The sequence below is a fragment of the Catharus ustulatus genome, chromosome 31, assembly GCF_009819885.2.
Source record: "Catharus ustulatus isolate bCatUst1 chromosome 31, bCatUst1.pri.v2, whole genome shotgun sequence".
NCBI lineage: Eukaryota > Metazoa > Chordata > Aves > Passeriformes > Turdidae > Catharus > Catharus ustulatus.
In genome coordinates, this window is record NC_046251.1 from 2,952,432 (window position 1) to 2,980,115 (window position 27,684).

The 27,684-nt window shown below is 65.7% G+C and overlaps 1 protein-coding gene across 1 annotated transcript; it reads right to left on the reverse strand.

Annotated features, from left to right (window-relative positions):
• Positions 1-621: 621 nt before the first annotated feature.
• Positions 622-26,937, reverse strand: KIF5A (kinesin family member 5A). Its single transcript, XM_033083171.2, has 29 exons — positions 26,163-26,937; positions 22,698-22,785; positions 22,421-22,494; positions 21,480-21,584; positions 21,326-21,374; positions 20,945-21,000; positions 20,665-20,752; positions 19,184-19,308; positions 17,183-17,287; positions 15,760-15,908; positions 14,784-14,932; positions 13,731-13,936; positions 13,181-13,249; positions 12,328-12,534; positions 10,349-10,495; positions 8,478-8,666; positions 7,754-7,871; positions 7,275-7,342; positions 6,696-6,805; positions 5,484-5,585; positions 4,910-4,970; positions 4,742-4,813; positions 4,378-4,482; positions 2,818-3,031; positions 1,792-1,900; positions 1,460-1,530; positions 1,332-1,359; positions 1,173-1,261; positions 622-1,012 (listed from the first exon to the last, which is right to left on the reverse strand). The coding sequence occupies exons 1-28, from the start codon at positions 26,289-26,291 to the stop codon at positions 1,183-1,185; spliced, it is 3,072 nt and encodes a 1,023-aa protein (XP_032939062.1). The 5' UTR covers positions 26,292-26,937; the 3' UTR covers positions 622-1,012; positions 1,173-1,182.
• Between the last annotated feature and the right edge of the window lie 747 nt (positions 26,938-27,684).

A 27,684-nucleotide genomic window follows, 5' to 3' on the forward strand; every position in this document is an offset into this window, starting at 1 on the left:
ATCCTGTGTCCTTCCCGCTCCCCTGAATGTCCCCAATGTCCCCATCCCCGGAACGAGCGGCCCCCCAGTGTCCCCACAGTGATCCCTGCCCCCAAATGTCCTGTGTGACCCCAATGTCCCCCTGTGACCCCTGTCCCAAATGTCCTGTGTGACCCCAAAATCCCCCCGTGACCCTGATGTCCCCAATGTCCCCCAGCCCCCCCACTGTGACCTCAATGTCCCCAATGTCCCCCTGCTCCCCCCAGCACCCCTAGTATGACTCGAATGTCCCCAATGTCCCCCAGCCCCCCCAGTGTGACCCCGATGTCCCCAATGTCCCCCTGTGACCCCGCTCCCCACAGTGTGACCCCAATGTCCCCAATGTCCCCTCTCTCCCCCAGCCTCCTCAGTGTGACCCCAATGTCCCCGATGTCCCCCAGCCCCCCCAGTGTGTCCCCAATGTCCACAATGTCCCCGATGTCCCCAGCCCCCCAGTGTGACCCCGTTGCCCCCAATGTCCCCGAGCCCCCCCAGTCCCCGCAGTGTGTCCCCGATGTCCCCGATGTCCCCGATGTCCCCATGTCCCCAATGTCCCCGATGTCCCCAATGTCCCCGATGTCCCCGATGTCCCCCAGCCCCCTGTCAGCCTCTCCAGCTTTATTTCACCTCCGGCCGCGCCGGGCGGGACATGCAGCGCTGGGGGGACACGGGGGGGACACGGGGGGACCCCCCAGGCCAGAACGGTCCCGTGGAGGGGGGGGCACAGCCGAGATGCCAAGCGAGGGGAGCCGGGGGGTGCGGGGGGGCCGGGCCGGGGGGGGACATTGGGGACATTGGGGACATTGGGGACATTCTCCAGGTCCGCGTTAAGGCAGCTCGGGCGGCCCCCGGCCCCGCCCCCACCCTGGAATTGGGGGGTCCCGGGGGGGTCCTGGTGGGGGGGGGGCGGCCCCCCCGGCACGGGGCGAGCGTGGCACGAGCACAGGACACGGGTGACACCTGGACATGCGAGCGGAGCCGGGTCTGGCAGGACCTGGGGGGGACACGCGGGTTGGGGGGGTCCGAGTGTCCCCCAGGGATGGGGGGGGGGACCCCAGACCCTGCAGGATCGGAGCGGGGAGCGTGGGAACATCCGAGGGACACCCCGGGAATGGGGGGGATCCCCGGGGGTCCCCTGGGAGGGGGTCCCGTACCTTGGGGACATTAACTGGCCGCCGTCTCCTGGCGCAGGGGGAACAGCTTGGCCGCTTCCTCGGCCTCACAGGCGCAGGACAGGTCACTCCTGGGGACACGGGGTGTCAGCCGGGCCCCCCCCGCACCCGAGACCCCCCCAGATCCCACCCCCCACTCACCTGTTGTCATTGATGTCTGTCACGTTCCCTGCAAGGAAGAGCAGCAGCTCCAGTGGTGGCGTTTGGGGACACCCCGACCCCCGTGGCACCACCCCAAAACCGGGGACACCCCCCAGGACCCCCCTCACCATTATCCACGTTGAGCTGCTGGTAGGAGTCCGGGGGGCTGCTGGAGAGCGTGGGGGGGCCGCTGGCAAAGCTGGGGAGGGGGACACAGGGACAGGGGGGGACAGAGACCGTGAGGGACAGAGACCGTGAGGGACAGAGACCCCCTCGTGCCCTGCCCCCTCTCCAGCCCCTCCCAAACCTGTGCCTGCCCCCCCACCCCTGCACCCCCCCACCCCGGGACCCTCCCACGCCCCCCACCCCCCTCCCCCCATCCTCCCCGCCCCCACACCCCCTGTGCCCCCCCCGCCCCGCCCTCCAGGACCCCCCATCCCCTCCCCCCGTCCGCACTCACAGGCCGTGGGGGCCGGGCAGGGGGCCGCCCCCGGGGTACCCCTGGAACAGGCTGTTGGTGTAGCTCAGCCCGGTGGGTGATGGCACCTGGCCCGGCCGCACCGGCTTGGCTGGGGGGGCACGGGGGGGGTGAGGGGCGCTGGGTGGCACTGGACACTCCCAGGGAGCGCCCCCAGAGCCTGGGACACCCCCAGGGCCCGACCCTCTGCCCGTACAGGGGGCGGCAGCCCCAGCACCGCCCAAAGTGCCCTCCACACCCCCCGTGCCCACCTTGCACCCCAGGACCCACTTCCACTCCATGCTGTGCACCCCCTGTGCCCACCCTGCACACCTGCACCTGTGCCCACCCTGCACCCTTGGCACCCCCTTGCACCCTCCATGTGCTCGCAGTCCCCACACCCCCTGCACCCCCTGTGCCCAACCTGCATCCTTGTACAGGTGCACCCCTGTACCTGTGCCCACCCTGCACCCCAGGACCCAGTTCCACTCCATGCTATGCACCCCCTGTGCCCACCCCGCACCCCCACACCCTCTGCACCCCCGTACAGGTGCATCCCTCGTACCCTGCACCTCTGTACCTCTCTGTGCCCACCCTGCACACCTGCACCTGTGCACCCCTGTACCTGCACCCTGGGCACCCCCTTGCACTCCCCATGTGCTCGCATTCCCCACACCCCCTGCACCTGTGCCCACTCTGCACCTGTGCCCACCCTGCACTCCGACACCCCCTGCACCCCCTGTGCCCACCCTGCACCCCCGTACAGGTGCACCCCTCAACCTGTGCCCACCCTGCATCCCCCACGCCCCCGTGTCCCGGTGCCCCCCCTGTCCCGGTGCCCACCGTGCACTCCCACACCCCCTGCACCCCCTGTGCCCATCCTGCACCCCGTACAGGTGCACCCTGCACCTGTGCCTACCCTGCACTTCTGTTCCTGTGCCCACCCTGCATCCCCCACGCCCCCCGTGTCCCGGTGCCCCTCGTGTCCCGGTGCCCGCCGTGTCCCGGTGCCCGCCGTGCCCCCCGTACCGATGTGGGCTCCGGGTCCCCGCCGCGCCCCCCGGGCCCGCACGGCCTCTCGGATCCGCTCCACCTCCTGCTGGTACCGGCGCTTGTCGAGCCGCGCTCCCTCCTTGGCCGCTCTCAGCGCCCCTTCCAGGGCCTGCACTCGCCCAGCCGTAGCGCGCAGCCGCTTCTCCAGCTTCGGAAGCTCACAGCGCAGGTCTGCATTGTCACGGACCAGCTGTGCGACACGTCAGTACCGGCACCGGCACCGGGACACCGCCGGGACCCCGCCGGGACCGCGCCGGGACCCCCCCAGCCTGCACCGACCCGCCCCACCCCGGGGCTCACAGGTCTGCATTGTCACGGACCCGCTGTGCGACACGGCAGTACCGCCACCGGCACCGGGACAGCTCCGGGACCCCGCTGGGACCGGCACCGGCACCGGGACACCCCCGGGACTCCGCCGGGACCCCCCCCAGGCTGCACCGACCCGCCCCAGCCCGGGGCTCACAGGTCTGCATTGTCACGGACCAGCTGTGCGACACGGCAGTACCGGCACCGGCACCGGCACCGACACCCACCCGCACACACCGACTCAGCCACATCATCCACAGCCGCCGGTACCGGCCCTGCTGCACGCACCGGAACCGGAGTGTGCCAGTACCGACATCTGCACACAGCGGCACCGGTACCGACATCCGCACACATCGGCACGGATATCCACACACACCGACACAACCACATCATCCACAGCCACCGGTACCGACACCCACACACATCGGCACCAACATCCGCACACATCGGTACCGGCACTGGCACCGACCCGTTCCGGTTCCGGTCCCGGCACCAGGCACGCACCGGCCCAGTCACTGCAGCCCCACAGCGGGGGGGGCAGCCCCGGGGTGCCCCAGAGCTCCCCCGGACCCAGCAGTGCCTGAGTGGGGGTCCCGGTGTCCCCAGCAGTCCCTGGGTGGGGTCCCGGTGCCCCAGCAGTCCCTGGGTGGGGTCCCGGTGCCCCCAGCAGTGTCTGGGTGGGGTCCCGGTGTCCCCAGCAGTGTCTGGGTGGGGTCCCGGTGCTGCCAGGAGTGTCTGGGTGGGGTCCCGGTGCCCCAGCAGTCCCTAGGTGGGGGTCCCGGTGCCCCAGCAGTGCCCCTATGGCCCGGTGCAGCAGTGGGGCTGTGCTGGGGGTCAGGGAGGGGGGGCTGCAGGGAGTGAGGGAGGGGCTCCAGAGCAGGGTGGGGCAGGCAGGAAGGTGCCGATCAGAGCACCGGGGGGTTCCAGGGGGGCAGAGGACACTGGGTGGGGTCTGTTGCCCTCCCCGGGGGCAGTGGGGGAGATTCCCCCTGCGTGGGTGCCGGGAGGGGATCCCAGAGACACCCAGAGATCCGCTGGGGAGGGGCAACAGAGCCGGCATCAGCGAGGGGACACCCGGCATGGGGGACCTGGGCACACAGGGATGGGGGGCAGGGGGGAAAGGGCGCTGGGGTGATGGCATGGGGGGCACCAGGACAGCGAGGGGAGGCTGCAGAACCGGAGGTGGGGACGAGACCCCCTGTCCGTCCCCCCTGTGCCCCCCCTGCGCACCTGTTTGTGAACTTTTGTAAGCTGCTCCAGGTTGTTCTCAAGAAAGGAAATCTTCTGCTTCTGGGAGTGGAGCCCCCCACTGTCCTCGGGTTCCAGCTCTGCGCTCTGGGGGCACGGGGACCCCCGTCAGAACCAGATCCCCCCACTGGGAAACCTTCCCTTCCCTTCCCTTCCCTTCCCTTCCCTTCCCTTCCCTTCCCTTCCCTTCCCTTCCCTTCCCTTCCCTTCCCTTCCCTTCCCTTCCCTTCCCTTCCCTTCCCTTCCCTTCCCTTCCCTTCCCTTCCCTTCCCTTCCCTTCCCTTCCCTTCCCTTCCCTTCCCTTCCCTTCCCACCCCCCATTTGTCTCCCCTTTTTCCCCCCTCACTTTCTTGACTCGAGTCGTGACGTCTTGAACAAACAGCTTGCGCAGGTTGTGGAGGGTCTGGAGTTCACGGGCCTGGGGGGGCAGGGAGTGAGGGGGTGCACGGGGACCCCCAGACCCCCCCAGGCTCCCCTGAGCCCCCCCAGACCCCCCAGCCCCTCCCCCACCTACCACGGTCTCCTCCAGCCCCTTGAGGTCCTGCTTGGATTGTTCATGGCGCTCGTAGAGGAGCCTGGGGGGCAGGGACCCCAAAATTAGGGGGGCTCAGTCCAGGGGGACACCCCGGGTTTGGGGAGGGGAACCCAAGAGTGGAGAGGGTCAACATAAGGAGGGGAGGGCACCCTGGATTTGGGGGGGTCACCCCAAGCTTGAGGGGCACCCAAAGAATGGAGGAGTCCTTCCAAGGTTAAGGGGTCACCCCAAGGCTGGAGAACCTCCCAAATTTGGGGTCACTTGAAGGTTGGGGGATGTCAGGGGGTTCTGGGGGGCTCTGGGGGTCAGGTTTAGGGTCCCAAGGATGGCTCTTGGGGTTTGGGGGTGCTGGTGTCAGCACAGTGACAGGGGATGGGGTTGGGGTCCTGTGGTGAGCCCCTGGTGGGTTCTGGGGTTGGGGTCTCCAGGGGAATCCCGGGGAGCCCCAGGGGTGGGGTGGGGGTACCCAGGGGAATCCCAGGGAGCCCCGGGGGTTGGGTTGGGGTCCCCAGGAGAACCCCAGAGGCCCCTGTCGGGGTCCTGGGGGTCTCACGTGAGCTCCTGCAGCCGCGCAGCCTTGGCGCGCTCCTCCGCCCGCAGCGCCTCGTGCTCCGCCCGCAGCCGCTCCAGCTCCAGCTCCAGCTTCTGGTTCTGGCTGTGACAGACACACGGACACGGTCAGGCATGGACAGACACGGGACAGGGATGGGTGGATGGATGGATGGATGGATGGATGGATGGATGGATGATGGATGATGGATGGATGGATGATGGATGATGGATGGATGGATGGATGGATGGATGATGGATGGATGATGGATGGATGGATGGATGATGGATGGATGATGGATGATGGATGGATGGATGGATGGATGGATGGATGATGGATGGATGGATGGATGATGGATGGATGATGGATGGATGATGGATGGATGATGGATGGATGGATGGATGGATGGATGGATGGATGATGGATGGATGGATGGGTGATGGATGGATGATGGATGGATGGATGGATGGATGGATGGATGGATGGATGGATGATGGATGGATGGGTGATGGATGGATGATGGATGGATGGATGGATGGATGATGGATGGATGATGGATGGATGATGGATGGATGATGGATGGATGGATGGATGATGGATGATGGATGATGGATGGATGATGGATGGATGGATGATGGATGGATGATGGATGATGGATGGATGATGGATGATGGATGATGGATGGATGATGGATGGATGGATGATGGATGGATGGATGGATGGATGGGTGGATGGATGGGTGGATGGATGGATGGATGGATGATGGATGGATGGATGATGGATGGATGGATGGATGGATGATGGATGGATGATGGATGGATGGACGGACACAGGAGCAGGGACAGATGGATGGACAGGACAAGAGTCGGGGTCAGAGGTCAGGGCTGGGTGGGGGATGGACACATGGATGGGGAGAGCAGGGGATGGACAGATGGATGGACAGGGGGCCATGGATGGACAGACACGGGGTCAGGGATGGACAGACTGATGGATGGATGGACAAAGGCCAGGGATGGACAGAAATGGGGGCAGGGATGGACAGACCGATGGACAGTCCTTGCCTGCCCCAGTGTCCATCCTTCCAGGGATGAGTCAGGAAAGGGACAGGGCTGGGCAGGGGGGGAGGGGAGGGGGACAGGGCTGAGGTCAGCACCAGGGGCAGGTTCAGGGGGTCAGGGCCGGGGTCAGGGGGTCAGGGCCGGGTCAGTCACTCACTCCCTCAGCTCATCGATTGTTTTCTGCCGCTCGTTGACCTCGTCCCGCAGCCGCGCCAGCTGCTTGTGCTGAGCCTCGCGCTGGCTCTCGAGCTGCAGCTCCAGCGCCGCCTGTGCCCGACAGCGCCTCAGCTGGGGCACCCCGGGACCCCCGGGACCCCAAAACCCCGGACCCCAACATCCCCCGGGACCCCAACATCCCCCGGGCACCTCAACACCCCGGGACCCCAACACCCCCCCGGCACCCCCGGGACCCCAAAACCCCGGGACCCCAACACCCCCTGGAACCCCAACATCCCCCGGGCACCTCAACACCCCACACTCCAACTCCCCAGAGACCCCAAACACCTCAATACCTCCAGAGACCCCCACACCCTCCCCCCAGCCTCAGTGAGACCCCAACACGGCCCAACTTCCCCAGCACGCCTCAATACCCCACAGACCCCCAGGGTCACCCAGCACCCCCCAGCACCCCAGGGTGCACCTCGAGCACATGTCACACACCCCAGCTGCCCCCCACACCCTTCAGAGACCCCCTGAGCCCCCCAGGGTGGCTGTGCCCCCCTCCCACACCCCTCACCTTGACCTCGTCCGTGTCCTGGGTCTCATCCTGCTCCCGCTGCTTCCGAGCCGCCCCCTGAGCGGCCTCTGTGGGACCCAGGGGACAGGGACCCCTCAGCCCCCGAGTCCCGCTGGGCACCCCCCAATCCCCCCTGTGTCCCCTCATTCTCCCCCCATTCCCTTGAACCCCTGTGCCCCCGGCCCCCCCATACTCCCCCCACCCTCCTGTGCCCCCCACCCTGCTCCTGCAGCTGCGCCAGATCCGGCTCCTTTCCTGCCCCCAGACTCCCCCTGTGCCCCCCAGACCCCCCGTGTTCCCGCACCGTCCCCAGCCCCCTGTGCACCCTGAGCCTGCAGCCGCGCCAGACCCCGCTCCCCCGTGCCCCCCGACTCCCCCCGTGTCCCCCCGTGTCCCCAGACCCCCCTGTGCCCCCAGATTCCCCCCATGTCCCCAAACCCCCGTGTTCCCGCACCGTCCCCAGCCCCCCGTGCCCCCACCCTGCGCCTGCAGCCTCGCCAGCTCCTCCCCGAGCGCGTCGTGCGCCTCCTCCAGGTGCCGCTTGCGCAGCTCCAGGCTCTGCGCGTACTCGGTCAGCGAGCGGATCTTGGCCTCGTGCTGCAGCGGCACCGGCACCGAGCTCAGCCCCGGCCTGGGGGGCACCGGCACCCCCGGCCCCAGGACGCCCCCGCACCCAACACCCGCGGGGACACCACCCTGGACACCCCCAACACCCCTAACCCCAGGAGCACCCCAACAGCCCCAAGGGCACCTGACCTGGCACGCCCAGAGCCACCAACAGGGGAGTCCAACCCCCAGGACACCAAACCCAGGGTCACCAAACCCCTGGAGCCACAAACTCTGTGCCCCCCGAGCCCTGGGGGCACCAACCGCAGGGGCACCAAACTCCAGGACCAATCAACTCTCGTGCCACCAAACCCGGGGCTACAAAATCCGGGGTCACCAAAGCCTTGGGAAACCAACCCCTGGGGCCACCAAAACCTGGGTGACAGAACCCAGGCTGCCAAATTCTGGGGACACCAAAGCCTTCAGCTGTCAAACCTTGGAGCTGCCAAACCCTGGTGTCACGAAATCCCGGGGACACAAAACTCCGAGCAGCCAAACCCTGGTGTCACAAAATCCCGGGGACACAAAACTCCGAGCAGCCAAACCCTGGAGCCAAACCCCTGTGGCAGCAGCGGCACCGCCCCGGCCCCGGCGCACCTGGGAGATGAGGAGCTGGCAGGAGGACAGCTCGCGCCCTGTCACCTCCAGCTTGCGGTGACACTCCACCTGCAGGTTCTCCAGCTGCCGGCAGCGCTTCACCACCGACTTCACCTCCGACTTGATCTTGCTGATGTAGAGCCGGGCAACCGCGAACTCCTCCTCGATGGCCCCGCTCACCTCCACCGGCTGGGCAGGGCGGCGGGCACAGGGAGGGAAAGGTGGGCATGGCACGGCACGGCACGGCACAGGTGTGTACCACACACAGCACGGCACGGCACAGATGTGTACCACACACAGCACGGCATGGCACAGCACGGCATGGCACAGGTGTGTACCACACACAGCACGGCACGGCACGGCACGGCACGGCACAGGTGTGCAGCACACACAGGTATGGCATGGCACAACATGGCACAACATGGCACAACATGGCACAAGTGTGTACCTCACACAGATATGGCACAGCACGGCATGGCACAGGTGTGTACCACACAGGAGTGGCATGGCAGGACACAGGTGTGCACCTCACACAGGAGTGGCATGGGCACAGCGCAGCATGGCCAGCACACGGGTGTGGCATGTGGGGATGGCACACACGGGGATGGCACACATGGCATGGTGGCACACAGGGATGGCACATGGGGATGGCACACACGGGGATGGCACACAGGGATGGCACACAGGGATGGCACACGGGGATGTCACACACAGAGATGGCACACACAGGGATGGCACACACGAGGATGGCACACACGGGGATGGCACACACGGGGATGGCACACACGGGGATGGCACACACAGGGATGGCACACACGGGGATGGCACACGGGGATGGCACACACAGGGATGGCACACAGGGATGGCACACACGGGGATGGCACACACAGGGATGGCACACACAGGGATGGCACACACAGGGATGGCACACAGGGATGGCACACACAGGGATGGCACACAGGGATGGCACACAGGGATGGCACACACAGGGATGGCACACAGGGATGGCACACACGGGGATGGCACACACGGGGATGGCACACACGGGGATGGCACACAGGGATGGCACACACGGGGATGTCACACACAGGGATGGTACACACGGGGATGGCACACACGGGGATGGCACACACAGGGATGGCACACAGGGATGGCACACAGGGATGGCACACACAGGGATGGCACACACGGGGATGGCACACACGGGGATGGCACACACAGGGATGTCACACACAGGGATGGCACACAGGGATGGCACACATGGCATGGATGGCACTGTAGAGGGATCCACAGTGGTGGTGGCACCACGTGTGTGTGGCACGGTCACTTCAAACACCTTGGAATGGCGTGGGCAGTGCAGGGACATGGTGTGGGCATGGCGTGGCACAGGCAGCACAGCCTGGCACGGGGCAGGTGTGACACAGGGGTGTGGTGGCACGGGCATCACGGGGACATGGAATGGGCACGGGATGGACACGGCACAGGAACAGCGCACTGCTGGGTGTGACAGGGCACGGGCACATCGGGCACAGCGGGCACAGCGCGGGCACAGCGTGGCACAGGCACGGCAGGGATGCAGCACATGGCAGGGGACATCCCACACGGCACACACCCCCCGCACCGTGTCCCCCGTGTCCCCGTGCCCCCCATGTCTCCATGTCCCCATGTCCCCGTGCCCCTCACCAGTTTGATGTCCCCTGTTCCCCCCGTGTCCCCCATGCCCCCGTGTCCCCGTGTCCCCTGCCCCTCACCAGTTTGATGTCCCCTGTGCCCCCCGTGTCCCTGTGTCCCCGTGTCCCCTGCCCCTCACCAGTTTGATGTCCCCTGTTCCCCCCGTGTCCCCCATGCCCCCCGTGTCCCCTGCCCCTCACCAGTTTGATGTCGCCGCTGCCCACGAGGGCGCTGAGCTCGCTCAGGTCCCGCAGGAGCCCATTGAGCACCTCGGCCGCGCGGCGCCGCTGCTGCCCCCCGAGCTCCCGCGCCCGCGACAGCTCCGACTCCAGCGACAGAGTGGTGGCCTGCGACACCGCCGGGGCTGGGCTGGCACCGGGGACAGCGGCACCCGGATCCCCCGGGACCCCTGTGCCACCCTTGTGCCACCCCTGTGCCACCAGGGAATGGTGGCACCCCGAATCCTCACGGTCCGGGTACAGCAGCACGTCCTGGGCACCCCCTGTGCCCCCCCCAGCCCCCCCTGGCACCCCCAGGTCCCCTCCAGCCCAGCACAGCCCGCCCCAGTCTGGCACCTCCAGCTCCCAGTACCGCCCAGTACCACCCAGTACCGCCCAGTACCGCCCAGTACCGTCCAGTACCGCCCAGTACTGCTCAGTACCGCCCATCCTGGCACCCCCAGCACCCCTCAGTAACCCTGAGCCACCCCCAGCACCCCAAGATCCCACCCATGGGGTGCCTCAGGAGCGGCATCCCAGTTGAAGGGCAGGGCTCCCCAGTTCCATCCCAGTTGAAGGGCAGGGTTCCCCAGTTCCATCCCAGTTGAAGGGCAGGGTTCCCCAGTTCCATCCCAGTAGAAGGGCAGGGCTCCCCAGTTCCATCCCAGTTGAAGGGCAGGGCTCCCCAGTTCCATCCCAGTTGGAGGGCAGGGTTCCCCAGTTCCATCCCAGTTGAAGGGCAGGGCTCCCCAGTTTGGGCACACGTTGGAGCAGGGGGGATCCCCTGTTCTGGCTGGGGGGATCTCTTGGGGTGGGGTTTGATGGATGGGGAGTCCCCTTTTGGGGTCTAGTTTGGGGTTAAGGGGCTCCCAAGTCTGAGGTTCCTGGTTTGGGGTTTCCTGGGGTCACAGATCCCAGTTCGGGTTTGGGAGTCCCAGTTTGGGCCTGGGGGAGGGGCCCAGTTGGGTTTTCCATTGATTTCGCATTGATTTCCCATTGATTTCCCATTGATTCCCCATTGATTCCCCATTGATTTCCCCACTGATTTCCCATTGGTTTCCCCATTGATTTCCCATTGATTTCCCATTGATTTCCCCATTGATTTCCCATTGATTTCCCATTGATTTCCCACTGATTTCCCATTGATTTCCCATTGATTTCCCATTGATTTCCCACTGATTTCCCATTGATTTCCCCACTGATTTCCCATTGATTTCCCATTGATTTCCCCACTGATTTCCCATTGATCTCCCATTGATTTCCCCATTGATTTCCCCACTGATTTCCCCATTGATTTCCCATTGATTTCCCATTGATTTCCCATTGATTTCCCCACTGATTTCCCATTGATTTCCCATTGGTTTCTCATTGATTCCCCCACTGATTTCCCATGGATTTCCCATGGATTTCCCACTGATTTCCCCATTGATTTCCCACTGATTTCCCCATTGATTTCCCACTGATTTCCCATTGATTTCCCATTGATTTCCCATTGGTTTCCCATTGGTTTCCTGTTGAATTCCCATTGATTTCCCCATTATTTCCCTGTTATTTCCCATTGATTTCCTGTTATTTCCCCACTGGTTCCCAGTTGGTTTCTCTGTTATTTCCCCACTGATTTCCCATTGATTTCCCTGTTATTTCCCCACTGGTTCCCCATTGGTTCCCCATTGGTTTCCCCATTATTTCCCTGTTACTTCCCCATTGGTTTCCCATTATTTCCCCATTGATCTCCCGTTATCTCCCCACTGATTTCCCCATTATTTCCCCTCTGGTTCCCTGTTATTTCCCATTGATTTCCCTGTTATTTCCCCACTGATTCCCAGTTGGTTTCCCCATTGATTTCCCATTATTTCCCCGTTGGTTTCCCCATTATTTCCCCATTGATTTCCCCGCTGTGCTCCCAGCCCAGCCCCACGCTCTCCCCCCTGAGCTATCCCCATTCCTGGTGTCTCTCCCACCTCGGTGCGGGCCAGCTCGTCGGCGAGGCGCCGGTTGTGGCGCCCGGTGTCCTCGGCCTCCTGGGCCTTGCGGTCGTAGCTCCGGGCCAGCTCCTCCAGCGCCGCCAGCACCTCGGTGACCTCGGCCCGCGCCGCGCCGTGCTCGGCCCGCAGCGCCGCCAGCTCCCGGCGCGCCGCCTCGCCCCCGCCCCGCGCCGCCGCCAGCACCTGCCGGGGACACCGGGGGGCATGGGGGGTCATGGGGGGTCATGGGGGGGTCATGGTGGGGTCATGGTGGGGTCATAGGGGTCATGGTGGGGTCATCGTGGGGTCATCGTGGGTGTCCCAAAGGGGTTCAGGGGTCATGGTGGGGTCATGGTGGGGTCATGGTGGGATCCCAGGGGTCATGGTGGGGTTCCAGTGGTCAGAGTGGGGGGTCCCAGGGGTCATGGTGGGGTCATGGTGGGGTCCAGAGGGGTCCCAGAGGTCATGGCGGGGTCCCAGGGGTCATGGTGGGGTCATGGTGAGGTCAGGGTGGGGTCATGGTGGGGTCCAGAGGGGGTCCCAGAGGTCATGGCAGGGTCCCAGGGGTCATGGTGGGGTCATGGTGGGGTCATGGTGGGGTCCAGAGGGGTCCCAGAGGTCATGGCAGGGTCCCAGGGGTCACAGTGGGGTCTCAGGGGTCACTTTGGGGTCACAGTGGGGTCCCAGGGGTCACAGTGGGGTCCCAGGAGTCACAGTGGGGTCCCAGGGTCAGATTTTGGAGGCTCCCAGGCACTCAGGGGGTCTGGGTTGGGGTCCCAGGTGGGTGCCAGGGCTCTGGGGGGGCTCCAGGGGGGTCACTCAGACTCCAGGGTGGGGGTGGGACCCTCACCTCCTCCTGGTCCAGCATCTGCTGCTTGAGCTTCTCCATGATCTGGCTCTGCTGGTTGATCTCGTCATCCTGGGGGGCACAGGAGGGTCCCCAGGGGTCACCCCAGGGTTTGGGGGGGTCTGGGAGCTGCCAGGGGGTCCCAAAAGTCCTGGGGGGGGTCCCTGGGCAGACTGGGGGGTCTCCAAATGTCCTGGGGGGCTCAGGGGTGCTTGGGGGGGATCCCCAAATATCCTGGGGAGCTCGGGGGTGCTGGGGGGGCACCCGACAGGTCTGGGAGGCGCCCAAATGTCCTGGGGAGCTCAGGGGTGCTAGAAGAGGATCCCCAAATATTCTGGGGGGCTCAGGGGTGCTGGGGGGTCCCCGGCAGGTCTGGAGGGGTCCCCAAAGGTCCTGGGGAGCTCGGGGGTGTTTGGGGGGGTCCTCAGCAGGTCTGGGGTGTCCCGGGGGTCCCCAGCAGGTCTGGGGGGTCCCGGGCAGGTCTGGGGTGTCCCCGGGGTCCCCAGCAGGTCTGGGGGGTCCCGGGGGTCCCCACCCGGCCAGCAGTGCCCACCTTGTCATCCAGCTGCTTGTAGAGCTTGCGGATCTCCTCCTCGTACTTGTGGCGCTCCTCGTCCGAGATGTGGATGACGATGGAGGAGCTGTTGTCGTTCAGGGCCGGCTCCTCGGGGACACTGCCCTGCCCCTCGCCCTGCCCCTCGCCCGGGCCCGCCTCGGTCTCGGCCTCGTTCAGCTGCTCCGTCTCGGGCACGGCCTCGCCTGGGGGGGCTCAGCCTCAGGGGTGTCCCCATCGAGGGTGGGGGGACCCTAAAACCTGGGGGCAGCCCCGATGGGACCCCCACCACGACCCCTGGGACTCCCACACTGAACCCTGGGAACCCACTCTGATCCCTGGGACCCCACCATGACCCCTGGGACCCCCACTGTGACCCCTGGGACCCCCACACTGACCCCTGGGACCCCCACACTGAACCGTGGGACCCCCACTGGGACCCCACCTTTGACCCCTGGGACCCCCACTCTGATCCCTGGGACCCCCACTGTGACCCCTGGGACCCCCACTCTGACCCCTGGGACCCCCACTCTGACCCCTGGGACCCCTACCACGACCCCTAGGACCCCCACAATGAACCCCAGGATTCCACCACGACCCCTGGGACCCTCACTCTGATCCTTGGGACCCTCAATCTGAACCCCAGGACTCCACCATGACCCCTGGGACCCCCTCTCTGACCCCTGGGACCCTCACTCTGACCCCTAGGACCCCAAATCTGAGCCCTGGGACCCCCTCTCTGACCCCTGGGACCCTCACTCTGACCCCTAGGACCCCAAATCTGAGCCCTGGGACCCCCTCTCTGACCCCTGGGACCCTCGCTCTGATCCCTGGGACCCCCACTCTGCCCCCTGGGACCCCCACTCTGCCCCCTGGGACCCCACTGTGACAAAATCTCGGGGTTCCCCCCAGATGTGGGGGTCCCCTCACTGCTCAGCTCGGCCTCCCCAGTGAAGGACACGGCCTGGGGGGCTCTGGGGGGGCTGGGGGGTGGGATGGGGTCCCCTCCCTCAGACCTCGGGGTGTCCCCCCAGACCTCGGGGTGCCCCTCACCGCTCCTCCAGCGGCTCAGCTCTGCCTCCAGCCGCGCCAGCGTTTCCCTCAGCGCTTTGTTCTTCTCCTTCTCCTTCTCAAACTTCTTCTTCCACTGCTCGGCCGTCAGCTCCAGGTTCACCGACGCCGTGTTCTTGATTGTCTTGGCCCTGGGGGGACACCGGGAGTGGCACCCCCTGCTCCCCTCACCGGGGCACGCCAGGGGTCACTGCGGGGTCACTGTGGGGTCACTGTGGGGTCACTGCGGGGTCACTGCAGGGGTCACTGTGGGGTCACTGTGGGGTCACTGCTGGGGTCACTGCAGGGGTCACTGCAGGGGTCATTGTGGGGTCACTGTGGGGTCACTGCTGGGGTCACTGCAGGGGTCATTGTGGGGTCACTGCGGGGTCACTGCAGGGGTCACTGTGGGGTCACTGCAGGGGTCACTGCCCCCCACTCCCCTCCCCCGCCCGGGGACCCCAAAGCAGCCCCCAGAGGGCACTGGAGGGCACTGGGGAGTGGCTGGGACACAGCTGGGGCTGTTGGGGTGCAGCAGATGTTATTGGGGTACAGCAGGTGTTATTGGGGTACAGTTGGTGTTATTGGGGTGCAGATGGTGTTATTGGGGTACAGCAGGTGTTATTGGGGTGCAGCAGGGAATGTTGGGGTGCAGCAGATGTTATTGGGGTACAGCAGGTGTTATTGGGGTACAGCAGGTGTTATTGGGGTGCAGCAGGGCTGGAACAGGTCCGGGGGTGCAGCTGGGAGGGGGGGGGGTGCCGTGGGTACATGGGGGGCACTCGTGGGGGCTCTGGGGATGGAGTTGGGGGGCAGCGAATCCAGGGGGGCACTTGGGGCAGAGGCGGGGGTGGGGGGTGGAGTTGGGGCCCCCATTCCGGACATGAACGTGAGTTCAGGGGTTCCAGGACCCCCCATTCCGGACACGAGTGTGGTTCGGGGGGTGCAGGGAGGTTCGGGACCCCCCCCCAGCCCCCACCTCTGGCCGAACATGAGCGTGGATTTGGTCTCGGCGTCGTTGTAGCTGCTGGGGGAGCAGCAGATGAACATGGTGGTGCGGCAGTTCCCGCCCAGCGAGTCCTGCAGGATCCGCGTCATCTTACTGTCGCGATAGGGCACGTACGCCTTCTGCGGGGGGAGGGGCAGAGTCAGGGGGGACCCCACAGGAACCGGGGGGACCCCACAGGAACCCGGGGGGACCCCACAGGAACCGGGGGGACCCTCACAGGAACCCGGGGGAGCACAGGGCGGGGGGCTCAGGGGACACGAGAGACGGGGACACAGGGGGGACAAGGGAGGCTCGGGGGACACACGGGGAGTGGGGGGCTCGGGGGGACACAGGGAGGGCAGGGGGCTCAGGGGGACAGACATGGGGGCAGGGGGTTCGGGGGGACACACGGGGTGGGGGCAGGGGGTGTCCCCAGGAGGACACACACATAGGGACAGGAGGCTCAGGGGGACACACGGGGGCTGAGCAGGGGGCTCAGGGGGACACACGGGGTGGGCAGGGGTCTCGGGCTGGGGACACAGGGTGGGCAAGGGGCTCGGGGGGACACACGGGAGGGGAAGAGGGGCTCGGGTTGGGGACACAGGGAGGACAGGGGGTGTCCCCAGGAGGACACACGGGAGGCTCGGAGAGGGGACACACAGGGAAGGCAGGGGATGTCCCCAGGAGAACACACGGGGGGCAGGGGGCTCAGGGGAACACACGGGGGACAAGGGAGGCTCAGGTTGGGGACACATGGGGGGCAGGGGGTGTCCCCAGGGAGACATACAGGGGGAGGGCAGGGGACTCAGGGGGACAGACATGGGGACAGGGGGCCCGGGGTGGGCAGGGGGCTCAGTAGGGTGACACACGGAGGGCAGGGGGCTCGGGGGGACACACGGGGTGGGCAGTGGGCTCGGGTTGGGGACACACGGGGTGGGGGCAGGGGGCTCGGGGGGACACAGGGAGGGCAGGGGATGTCCCCAGGGGACACACACGGGATGGACAGGGGGCTCAGGGGGACAGACATGGGTGCAGGGGGCTCGGGCTGGGGACACAGGGAGGGCAGGGGATGTCTCCAGGAGGACACACACATGGGGACAGGGGGCCCGGGGTGGGCAGGGGGCTCAGTAGGGTGACACAGGGTGGGCAGGGGGCTCGGGGGGACACACGAGGTGGGCAGGGGGCTCAGTAGGGTGACACAGGGTGGGCAGGGGGCTCGGGGGGACACACGGGGTGGACAGGGGGCTCAGTAGGGTGCCACCGCGGGGGGGACACTGAGAAGCCGAAATGGGGGGAGGGGCTCAGCAGCATCGCCCCTTCCCCTGGGGGGACATGAGGAGAGGGGAGGGTGCGGGGCGCCCCCAGGACCCCCGAATTGAGGGACACAAAGTGGGGCTGGGGTCCCAGGTCTCACCGTGCCCTCGGCCAGCGCAGAGATGACGTTGCCCAGCGCAGACAGAGATTTGTTGATGTTTTTGGCCTCGTCCAGCACGGCTCCCTCAGCCCCCGTCTTGCTCACCTGGGGAGGGAGGGGAGGGGGCTCAGGGACCCCCCGGACCCCCCTGTGCTCCCCCACCCCGGGGACCCCTCCCAGGGACGGGCCCAGCCCCCACCCGGGGATGGCACCAGCCAGGGGACCCCGGTGGGGACACCCCAAAGCAGAGAGCTGCACCCCAAAGCAGAGAGCTGCACCCCAAAGCAGAGAGCTGCAGCCCAGCCTGAAAATCCTGAACCAGGAGGGTCCCTAAAAACACTGACCCCAAAAACCACAGTGACCCCAAAAACACTGACCCCAAAAACCACAGTGACCCCAAAAACACTGACCCCAAAAACCACAGTGACCCCAAAAACACTGACCCCAAAGCACTGACCCCAAAAACACTGACCCCAAATAGCACTGACCCCAAAAACACTGACCCCAAAGCACAGTGACCCCACAAAGCACTGACCCCAAAAACCACAGTGACCCCAAAAACACTGACCCCAAAGCACTGACCCCAAAAACACTGACCCCAAAAAACACTGACCCCAAAAACACTGACCCCAAATAGCACTGACCCCAAAAAACACTGATCCCCAAAAACACTGACCCCAAAAACACTGACCCCAAAAACACTGACCCCAAAAAACACTGATCCCCAAAAACACTGACCCCAAAAACACTGATCCCCAAAAACACTGACCCCAAAAAACACTGACCCCAAAAAACACTGACCCCAAAGCACAGTGACCCCAAAGCACTGACCCCAAAAACACTGACCCCAAAAATACTGACCCCAAAAACCACTGACCCCTCAAGAGCCCCCCCTTCCAGTGCCCCACAAAGCATCAATGTCCCCCTAAAACCCCACAGACTGCCCCAGACACAGTCCTGCAATGATCCCAATAACCCCCAAACTCCATGGACTGCTCCCAAAGGCCCCCAAATCCCAATAATGCCCAAAATCCCAATAACCCCCAACCTCCGTGGACTCCTCCCAATGCCCCCCAAACCCCATGAACTCCCCAGGCCCCGCCCCTCCAGCACCCCCCTGAACCCCTCTGCAGTCCCACAGCTCCGGGGTCCCCAACATTTGGAGTCCCCCCACATTTCGGGTCTCCCATCTTTGGGGTCCCCCCATTTGGGGTTCCCCCACCTTTGGGATTCCCCACATTTGGGGTCTCCACATTTCGGGTTCCCCATCTTTGGGGTCCCCCCATTTGGAGTTCCCCCACCTTTGGGATTCTCCCACCTTTGGGGTCCCTCCCTATTTGGAATTCCCCCACCTTTGGGTCCCCCCCACATTTGGGGTCCTCACCTTTGGGGTCCCCACATTTGGGATTCCCCACATTTCGGGTTCTCCCACATTTGGGTTTACCCCCCATTTGGGATTCCCCCACCTTTGGGGTTCCCACCTTTAGGATTCCCCACCTTTGGGATCTCCCCACCTTTGGGGCTCCCCACATTTGGGATTGCCCACCTTTGGGGTTCCCCATCTTTGGGATTCCCCCACCTTTGGGGTTCCCCCACCTTTGGGGTCCCCACATTTGGAGCCTCCCCACCTTTGAGGTCCCCCCACATTTGGGATTCCCCACATTTCAGGTTCCCCCACATTTGGGGTCTCCCCTCCTTCCGGGTCTCCCCATCTTTGGGGTCCCCCCACATTTGGGGTCCCCACCTTTGGGGTCTCCACATTTGCAGTCTCCCCACCTTTGGGTCTCCCCATCTTTGGGGTCCTCCCACCTTTGGGATCCCCCCACATTTGGGATCTCCCCACATTTGGGATCCCCACATTTGGGATTCCCCACCTTTGGGGTCCCCACCTTTGGGGTGTCCCCACATTTGGGGTCTCCCATTTGGGGTGTCCCCACCTTTGGGATTCCCCACCTTTGGGGTCCCCCCCATTTGGGATCCCCACCTTTGGGGTGTCCCCACCTTCTCGCTGCCCGCCAGATCCACCAGGTAAAGTTTCCCGCTGAGTTTCTGCTCGGTCTCCACGTTCTCCTGCTTGATGTGGATCAGGAAGATGCTGTGGCTGCGGGAGCTGTGCTCGTTCATGTCTGCGGGACGGGCACGCGTTGGGGCACCCCAAAAACGGGCAGAGAACCCCCACTGCACCCCAAAAACGGGAAACACACCCACTGCACCCCAAAAACGGGAAACACACCCACTGCACCCCAAAAACGGGCAGTGCACCCACAGCACCCCAAAAACGGGAAACACCCCCACTGCACCCCAAAAACGGGAAACACACCCCCACTGCACCCCAAAAACGGGAAATACCCCCACACAGCACCCCAAAAACGGGCAGTGCCCCCCCACAGCACCCCAAAAACGGGAAACACACCCACACTGCACCCCAAAAACGGGAAACACATCCCCACTGCACCCCAAAAACGGGAAACACACCCACAGCACCCCAAAAACGGGAAACACCCACACAGCACCCCAAAAACGGGAAACACCCACACAGCACCCCAAAAACGGGCAGTGCACCCACACAGCACCCCAAAAACGGGCAGTGCACCCACACAGCACCCCAAAAACGGGAAACACCCCCACAGTGTCCCCCTGCACCCCAAAACCCCTCCCAGACCCCACAGTGACCCCCCGTGTCCCCCCGTGTCCCTCGTGTCCCTCACTGGTGACAGCCACGTGCCGGTTGGATGCCTTGTATGTCCCCCGTGTCTTCCCATGTCCCTCGTGTCCGCCCCATGTCCCGTGTCCCCCCGTGTCCCCCCCCTGTCCCCCCCCTGTCCCCCCGTGTCCCCGTGTCCCCCCCTGTCCCCCCATTTCCCATGTCCCCTCGTGTCCCCCCGTGTCCCCCTCCTGTCCCCCCGTGTCCCCTCGTGTCCCCGTGTCCCTCACTGGTGACAGCCACGTGCCCGTTGGATGCCTTGTATGTCCCCCATGTCCCCCCATGTCCCGTGTCCTCCCCACGTCCTCGTGTCCCCTCGTGTCCCCTGTATGTCCCCCGTGTCCCCTGTCCCTCACTGGTGACAGCCACGTGCCGGTTGGATGCCCTATGTCCCCCCTGTGTCCCCGCGTCCCCGTGTCCCGTGTCCCCCCATGTCCCCCCCGTGTCCCCCCCTGTCCCCCCGTGTCCCCCCGTGTCCCCTGTCGCTCACTGGTGACAGCCACGTGCCGGTTGGATGTCCTATGTCCCCCTGTGTCCCCCCCATATCCCCCATGTCCCGTGTCCCCCCCATGTCCCCCATGTCCCGTGTCCCCCCCATGTCCCCCATGTCCCGTGTCCCCCCATGTCCCCCTCCTGTCCCCCCGTGTCCCCCACTGGTGACAGCCAGTGCCCGTCGGATGTCTATATGTCCCCCATGCCCCCCATGTCCCTGTGTCCCGTGTCCCCCCCATGTCCCATATCCCCCCCCCCGTGTCCCCCCGTGTCCCCTGTCGCTCACTGGTGACAGCCACGTGCCGGTTGGATTTCCCCTCGTCGATGACATCCAGGATCTCCTCGGGGCTGGACACGAAGCGCTCGGTGCAGCCCTGGGGGGGGGGGGATGGGCAGGGGGGGTCAGGGGGAGCCCCGGCGCGACCCCCGACCCAACATCCCCCGGGACCACCAACCCAACCCCCATCGGGGACACCCCCGGGACCCCCCCCCAGCCCATCCCCCACTCGGGACCCCCAGCCCATCCCCCAGCCCATTCCCCCCCCATCCCCCCCCCCATCCCCCACCTTCACGTAGGGCACTCTGTTCTTGTCCTCGTGCACGGCCAGGTTGGTTTTGGTCACTGCGGGGACAGGGAGGAGGGAGTGACCTCGGGACTCCCAGTGCCTCCCAGTAACCACCCAGTGCCTCCCAGTAACCTCCCAGTAACCATCCAGTGCTCTCAGTGCCTCCCAGTGCCTCCCAGTGCCTCCCAGTAACCATCCAGTACCTCCCAGTGCCTCCCAGTGCCTCCCAGTAACCATCCAGTAACCTCCCAGTGCCTCCCAGTGCCTCCCAGTAACCATCCAGTACCTCCCAGTGCCTCCCAGTGCCTCCCAGTAACCTCCCAGTAACCTCCCAGTGTCCCCCAGTCCCCCATCCCAGTCCCCCCAGTATCCCCCACTCACTGTCCAGCAGGTCCCGGATCTTGTCCAGGTAAATCTCAAAGTACGAGACCTGGGGGGGGGGATGGGGGGGTCAGGGGGGGTTGGGTGTCATCCCAGTAACCTCCCAGTGCTCCCAGTGCCCCCTCCCAGTGCTCCCAGTGCTCCCAGTGCCCACCTTGATGTGGAACTCCAGGTTCTCGTCCATGGAGTAGATGTGGTTGAAGATGTCGCGGGCGATGCGGGGGATGATCCCCATCTGCTGGGGGTCGTGCAGCTTCCCCTGGGGCGGGGGGGGAGAAACCAGTGCTCCCAGTGCTCCCAGTGCCTCCCAGTGCTCCCAGTGCTCCCAGTGCTCCCAGTGCCTCCCAGTGCCGCCCAGTACTCCCAGTAACCACCCAGTGCCTCCCAGTGCTCCCAGTGCCGCCCAGTGCTCCCAGTGCCTCCCAGTGCTCCCAGTGCTCCCAGTGCTCCCAGTGCCTCCCAGTGCTCCCAGTGCTCCCAGTGCTGCCCAGTGCCTCCCATTGCCGCCCAGTACTCCCAGTAACCACCCAGTGCTCCCAGTGCCGCCCAGTGCCTCCCAGTAACCACCCAGTGCCGCCCAGTAACCACCCAGTGCCGCCCCAGTGCCTCCCAGTAATCACCCAGTAACCATCCAGTGCTCTCAGTGCCCCCCAGTAACCATCCAGTGCCGCCCAGTAACCTCCCAGCGCCTCCCAGTGCCCCCAGTGTCCCCCCAGTGCTCCCAGTGCCTCCCAGCGCCACCCAGTAACCACCCAGTAACCATCCAGTGCCCCCCAGTAACCATCCAGTGCCCCCCAGTAACCATCCAGTGCTTCTCAGTGCCTCTCAGTACCTCCCAGGGTCGCCCAGTGCCTCCCAGTAACCCCCCAGTAACCACCCAGTAACCACCCAGTAACCACCCAGTAACCACCCAGTGCCCCCAGTGCCCCCCAGTGCCTCCCAGTAACCTCCCAGTAACCACCCAGTGCCCCCCTAGTGCCTCCCAGTGCCTCCCAGTGCCTCCCATTAACCACCCAGAGCTCCCCCAGTGCCTCCCAGTGCCGCCCCAGTGCCCCCAGTGCCCCCAGTGCCCCCAGTGCCCCCAGTGCCCCTCACCTCCATGGTGTGGGTCTTGCCCGATGATGTTTGCCCGTAGGCGAAGATGGTGCCGTTGTACCCGGCCAGCACATCTGGGGGAGGGGGACACGGCTGTGGGACCCCCACAGGACCCCAAAGGACCCCCCAAAAACCGGGGGGGTTTCGGTGACCCCCCAAAGCCGTGCAGGGCTCCCAGGGCCTTCTGGACACCCCCAGAGTGCCCCTGCCCAGCGCTCGCTGGTGTCCCCAGGGTGTCCCCACACTGTCCCCTGTCTGTCCCCTGCTGTCCCCTCACCCTTGACGATCTGCATGGCACACGCGTGGTACACCTGCTCCTGCGTGGTGTTCGGGGGGAACACGCGGTCGAAGACGTAGGGCTTGCCCTGAGGGGACACAAAGGGACACACAGGTTTGTCCTGAGGGGACACAAAGGGACACACAGGTCTGTCCTGAGGGAACACAGAGGGACACACAGGTTTGTCCTGAGGGGACACAAAGGGACAGGACAGGTTTGTCCTGAGGGGACACAAAGGGACACAAAGGGACACGGCAGGTCTGTCCTGAGGGAACACAGAGGGACACACAGGTTTGTCCTGAGGGGACACAAAGGGACAGGACAGGTTTGTCCTGAGGGGACACAAAGGGACACACAGGTTTGTCCTGAGGGGACACAAAGGGACACACACAGGGGTCACAGGGGACACAGAGTGACCCCCCCGAGCGCTGGGGCTGTGCCAGGCTCAGGGCAGGGTCCAGTCAGCTCCAGTGAGTCCCGGTAAGGGGGGTGGGAGGGTTTGGGGTCGCTGGGAGGGTTTGGGGTCTCTGGGAGGGAGGGTTTGGGGTCTCTGGGGGGGTTTGGGGTTTCTGGGAGGGTTTGGGGTCCCTGGGAGGGTTTGGGGCCTCTGGGAGGGTTTGGGGTTTCTGGGAGGGTTTGGGGTCTCTGGGAGGGTTTGGGGCCTCTGGGAGGGTTTGGGGTCTCTGGGAGGGTTTGGGGTCCTTGGGAGGGTTTGGGGTCCCTGGGAGGGTTTGGGGCCTCTGGGAGGGTTTGGGGTTTCTGGGAGGGTTTGGGGTCTCTGGGAGGGTTTGGGGTCCTTGGGAGGGTTTGGGGTCTCTGGGAGGGTTTGGGGTCTCTGTCCCCCCCATACCCAAATTTACAGCCCCCACTCAAGGGCCCAGCCCCCAACAGCCACACAGACCCCACTCCCCACACCCCAGAACGTTCCAGACTTCCCCACAGATCCCCAGAGACCCCCACAGCCCCATGAACCCTCAAGGACCCCTCTGCCCCCTCAGAGACCCCCCCAGCCCCCCTTACACTCCCCTCCCCCCAACACAGAGCACTCAGCTCCCCCACAGGCCCCCAAATCCCTCATCGACCCCCACAGACCCCTCTATATAAACCACACCCCCCTAGGCCCCCAGAGACCCCCAGAGACCCCCATAGGCGTCTCAGCCACCCTACAGACCCCCCAGACCCCTCAGCCACCCTACAGACCCCACAGACCCCTCAGCTGCCCTACAGACCCCCCAGACACCCATGAGCTGCCTTAGCCCCCATAAGACCCCGCAGCTCCCTATAGGCCCCTTATAGACCCCCTATAGACCCCTATAGACCCCCGGGCACCCCACAGACCTTCCAGTCCCGTGTGGACCCCCCCAGACCCCTCAGCCCTCCACCTCCCAAGATCTCATCCATCCCCACAGAGCCTCGTACCCCCAGAGACCCCCCTAGACCCCCCCCAAGGACCCCACGTCCCCCACAGACACCCCCAGACCCCGCCTCACTCCCAGAGACCCCCGAGACCCCCTCAGTCCCTCGGAGCCGACATGGGGACACACGGACACAGGGACACACGGACACAGGGACACATGGACACAGGGACACAGGGACACACAGATTCGGGGGGATATGGACATGGGGATATGGGGACATGGGAACATGGGGACACACGGACATGGGGACACATGTACACAGGGACACACGGACACAGGGACACAGGGACACAGGGACACAGGGATACGGGGACATGGGGACATGGGGGCACGGGGTCACCCAGACACGGGGACACACGGATTCGGAGGGACACGGACATGGGGATATGGGGACGTGGGGACACACGGACACATGGACACAGGGACATGGGGACATACGGACACACGGACACACGGACACAGGGACGTGGGGACACTCGGACACGGGGACACGGGGACACACGGATTCGGGGGGACACGGGGATATGGGAACGTGGGGACACACGGACACAGGGACACGGGGACACAGGGACACACGGACACAGGGACACGGGGACACACAGATTCGGGGGGACACGGACATGGGGACAGCGGGTGACAACAGCCCGCGCTGTCCCCGGCCCCCCCGGCCCCCGCAGCCCCGCCCGCCGCCGGTCACGCATCCCCCGCACCCCCATCCCCCCCTGCCCCCGTATCCCCCCCACCCCCACCCCACCGCCCCCAGCCCCGCACCCCCAGCCCGCAGCGCCAGCCCCGCACCTCCCCCCGCACCCGCAGCCCTCGTCACCCCGCATTGCGCCGGCACAGCCGCACCGCGACACCCCCGGCGACACATCCCCTGAGCAGGGACCCCGCACTCCGGGACATCCCCCAATCCACACATCCCCTGAGCAGGGACCCCCGAATTCCGGGACATCCCCCCAGCCACAGATCCCCCCATCCATGGACACCATCATCCACACATCCCCTGAACAGGGACCCCCTGCACTCCGGGACATCCCCCCATCCACGGACCCCTCTGCGGCCACCGACCCCCCCATCCACGGACCCCCCCCATCCACGGACCCCTCTGCGGCCACGGACCCCCCAAATCCACGGACCCCACCAGCCACAGATCCCCTAAACAAGGACCCCCCGCATTCCAGGGCATCCCCCCATCCACAGATCCCTCTGCAGCCACGGACCCCCCCCTCCTCAAAACACGGACCCTTCCATCCACTGCCCCCCAATCCACTGACCCCCCCCAAAACACGGACCTCCTCCATCCACGGACCCTCCCGGACCCACGGACCCCCCCCGCATTCAAAGGATACCCCCTGTCCACGGATCTCCCCAAACCCACGCACCCCCCATCCACTGACCCACCCCCCCAAAACACGGACCTTCCATCCACTGCCCCCCCATCCACTGACCCCCCATCCACTGACCCCCCCCAAAACACGGACCTTCCATCCACTGCCCCCCCAAATCACGGACCCTCCCCAATCCACTGACCCCATCACCCACTGCCCCCCCCCCATCCACGGACCCTTCCACCCACGCCCCCCCGCACCCACACCCCGTTGTCCCCCCATCGCTGCCCCCCCCAATCAAGGGGGGCGTTATGGAGGGGTGGGGGTGGGGATATTTTGGGGGTCTCAGCCATCTCCCGGCCGAACCCCCTAACAAAGGGCAGGGCCGCAGCGCGAGGGGGAGGGGGGGAATCTGCGGCAACCCCCCCCCACCCCCCGCTGCTTTGGGGGCCGATCGTGTCCCCCCCCCGGGGGTCAGGGCGGTTCCGCTGGTTGTAAACACACCCTCCCCTCCCCCCCCGTACTGGGCAAACTGGGAGTGCCGGGAGCCTTGGAGGAGGGGGGGGCACGGGGAGAGTCCCGGGAGGCAGCGGCCACACCCAGGAGCGCTCCCCACCCCCCCAGTAACAGGTTCAGCTTCTGCCCCCTCAAAATGGGGACACCGGACACCCCCCCCCCCCAATCCCGGGGGTCCCGCGCCCCCCGCACTGACTCACCCCGACCACGACGCTGTCGTCCCCCTGGAAGACGGGCAGGAATTTGTCCCCCCGCAGGATCTCGGCCTGGTTGAGGGGCCGGAACCGGCACAGAACCTTGATGCTGCACTCGGAGCTGGGCTCGGCCATGGCGGGGGTCGGGGGGCGTCGAGACGGGGGGCCAAGGGGGCGGCTGGTGCTGGGGGGCGGGGGAGCTGCTCACAGCCCGGGGGTCAGGGGACACCGGGGCGCAGGATGGTACCCGGGGGTGCCCAGGGGTACCCGAGGGTGCAGGATGCTGCTCAGGGATGCAGGATGCTCCTCAGGGATGCAGGATGTTGCCCGGGTGGTACCCAGGGATGCAGGATGTTGCTCAGAGATAGCGGGTGGTACCCAAGGACTCAGGATGCTGCTCAGGGATGCAGGATGCTGCTCAGCGCAGCAGGGTGGTACTCAGCGATGCAGGATGCTGCTCAGGGATGCAGGATGCTGCTGAGAGCTGCAGGGTGGTACCCAGCGATGCAGGATGCAGCTCAGGGATGCAGGGTGGTACCCAGCGATGCAGGATGCTGCTCAGGGATGCAGGATGCTGCTCAGAGCTGCAGGGTGGTACCCAGCGACGCAGGATGCTGCCCGCGCTGCGGGATGCAGGATGCTGCTCAGGGATGCAGGATGCTGCTCAGGGATGCAGGTTGCGGGCTGCAGGATGCGGGAGGCGGCGCCGGGCGGGGCTGACGCTCCGCTGCTGCCGCTGTCGCCGCTCCTGTGACCGCTGCTGTCGCCACTGCAGCCCCGGGACCAGGGGGTGGGGGGCGCCCCCCCCCTGCGCCCCCTCCCCCGCCTTAAGGTGGAGCCGCCCGCAGCTCTTAAGGTGGACGGCACGGAGGGGGGGACGCAGCCCTGGGAATGAACCCCCCCAAAATGCTGATTCACGGCGGGGGGAGCAGGACGGGGCTGGGGGGGAGGCTGGGGAGGGGGTCGGCACAGGTCCAGCCTCCCCGTGCCCTTCCTGCTCTGTTCCCCCCCCCACCCGGGGGAAGGCAGCGGTCCTGACTCATCCCCCCCCGGCACACTGGGGGCTGTGCCCGCCGCAGGACCCCCGCCCCTCCATGGGACCCCCAAACACGGGGGGGAGCGGTCCGGAGCTGACCCCGGGGGTCTCCCGCGGGTGAGAAGCGCAGTTTCCCCCTGGGTGCCCCCCAGTGCCACCTGCTCCGTGTGCCCCCACCCCTGAGTGCGCCACGGGTGTCCCCAGCGTGTCCCCAGCGTGTCCCCCCCTCCCTGTGCTCCCACAGGTGCCCCTCATGTGTCCTCCCGTGTGCCCCCACTGTGTGGCCTTGTGCCCCCCGTGTTTCCCCCTGTCTCCCCCGTGTGTCCCCACATCTGAACCCCGCGTTCCCCCGTGTACTCCCTGCGTGTCCCTCCGTGGATGTCCTCGTGTTTACCCCCAGCGTGTGCCCCCCATGCGTGTCCCCGTGTGCCCCCACCCGTGTATCCCCCTCTGTATCTCCCGCTGTGCCTACCCCCATTCCCCGCTGTGTTC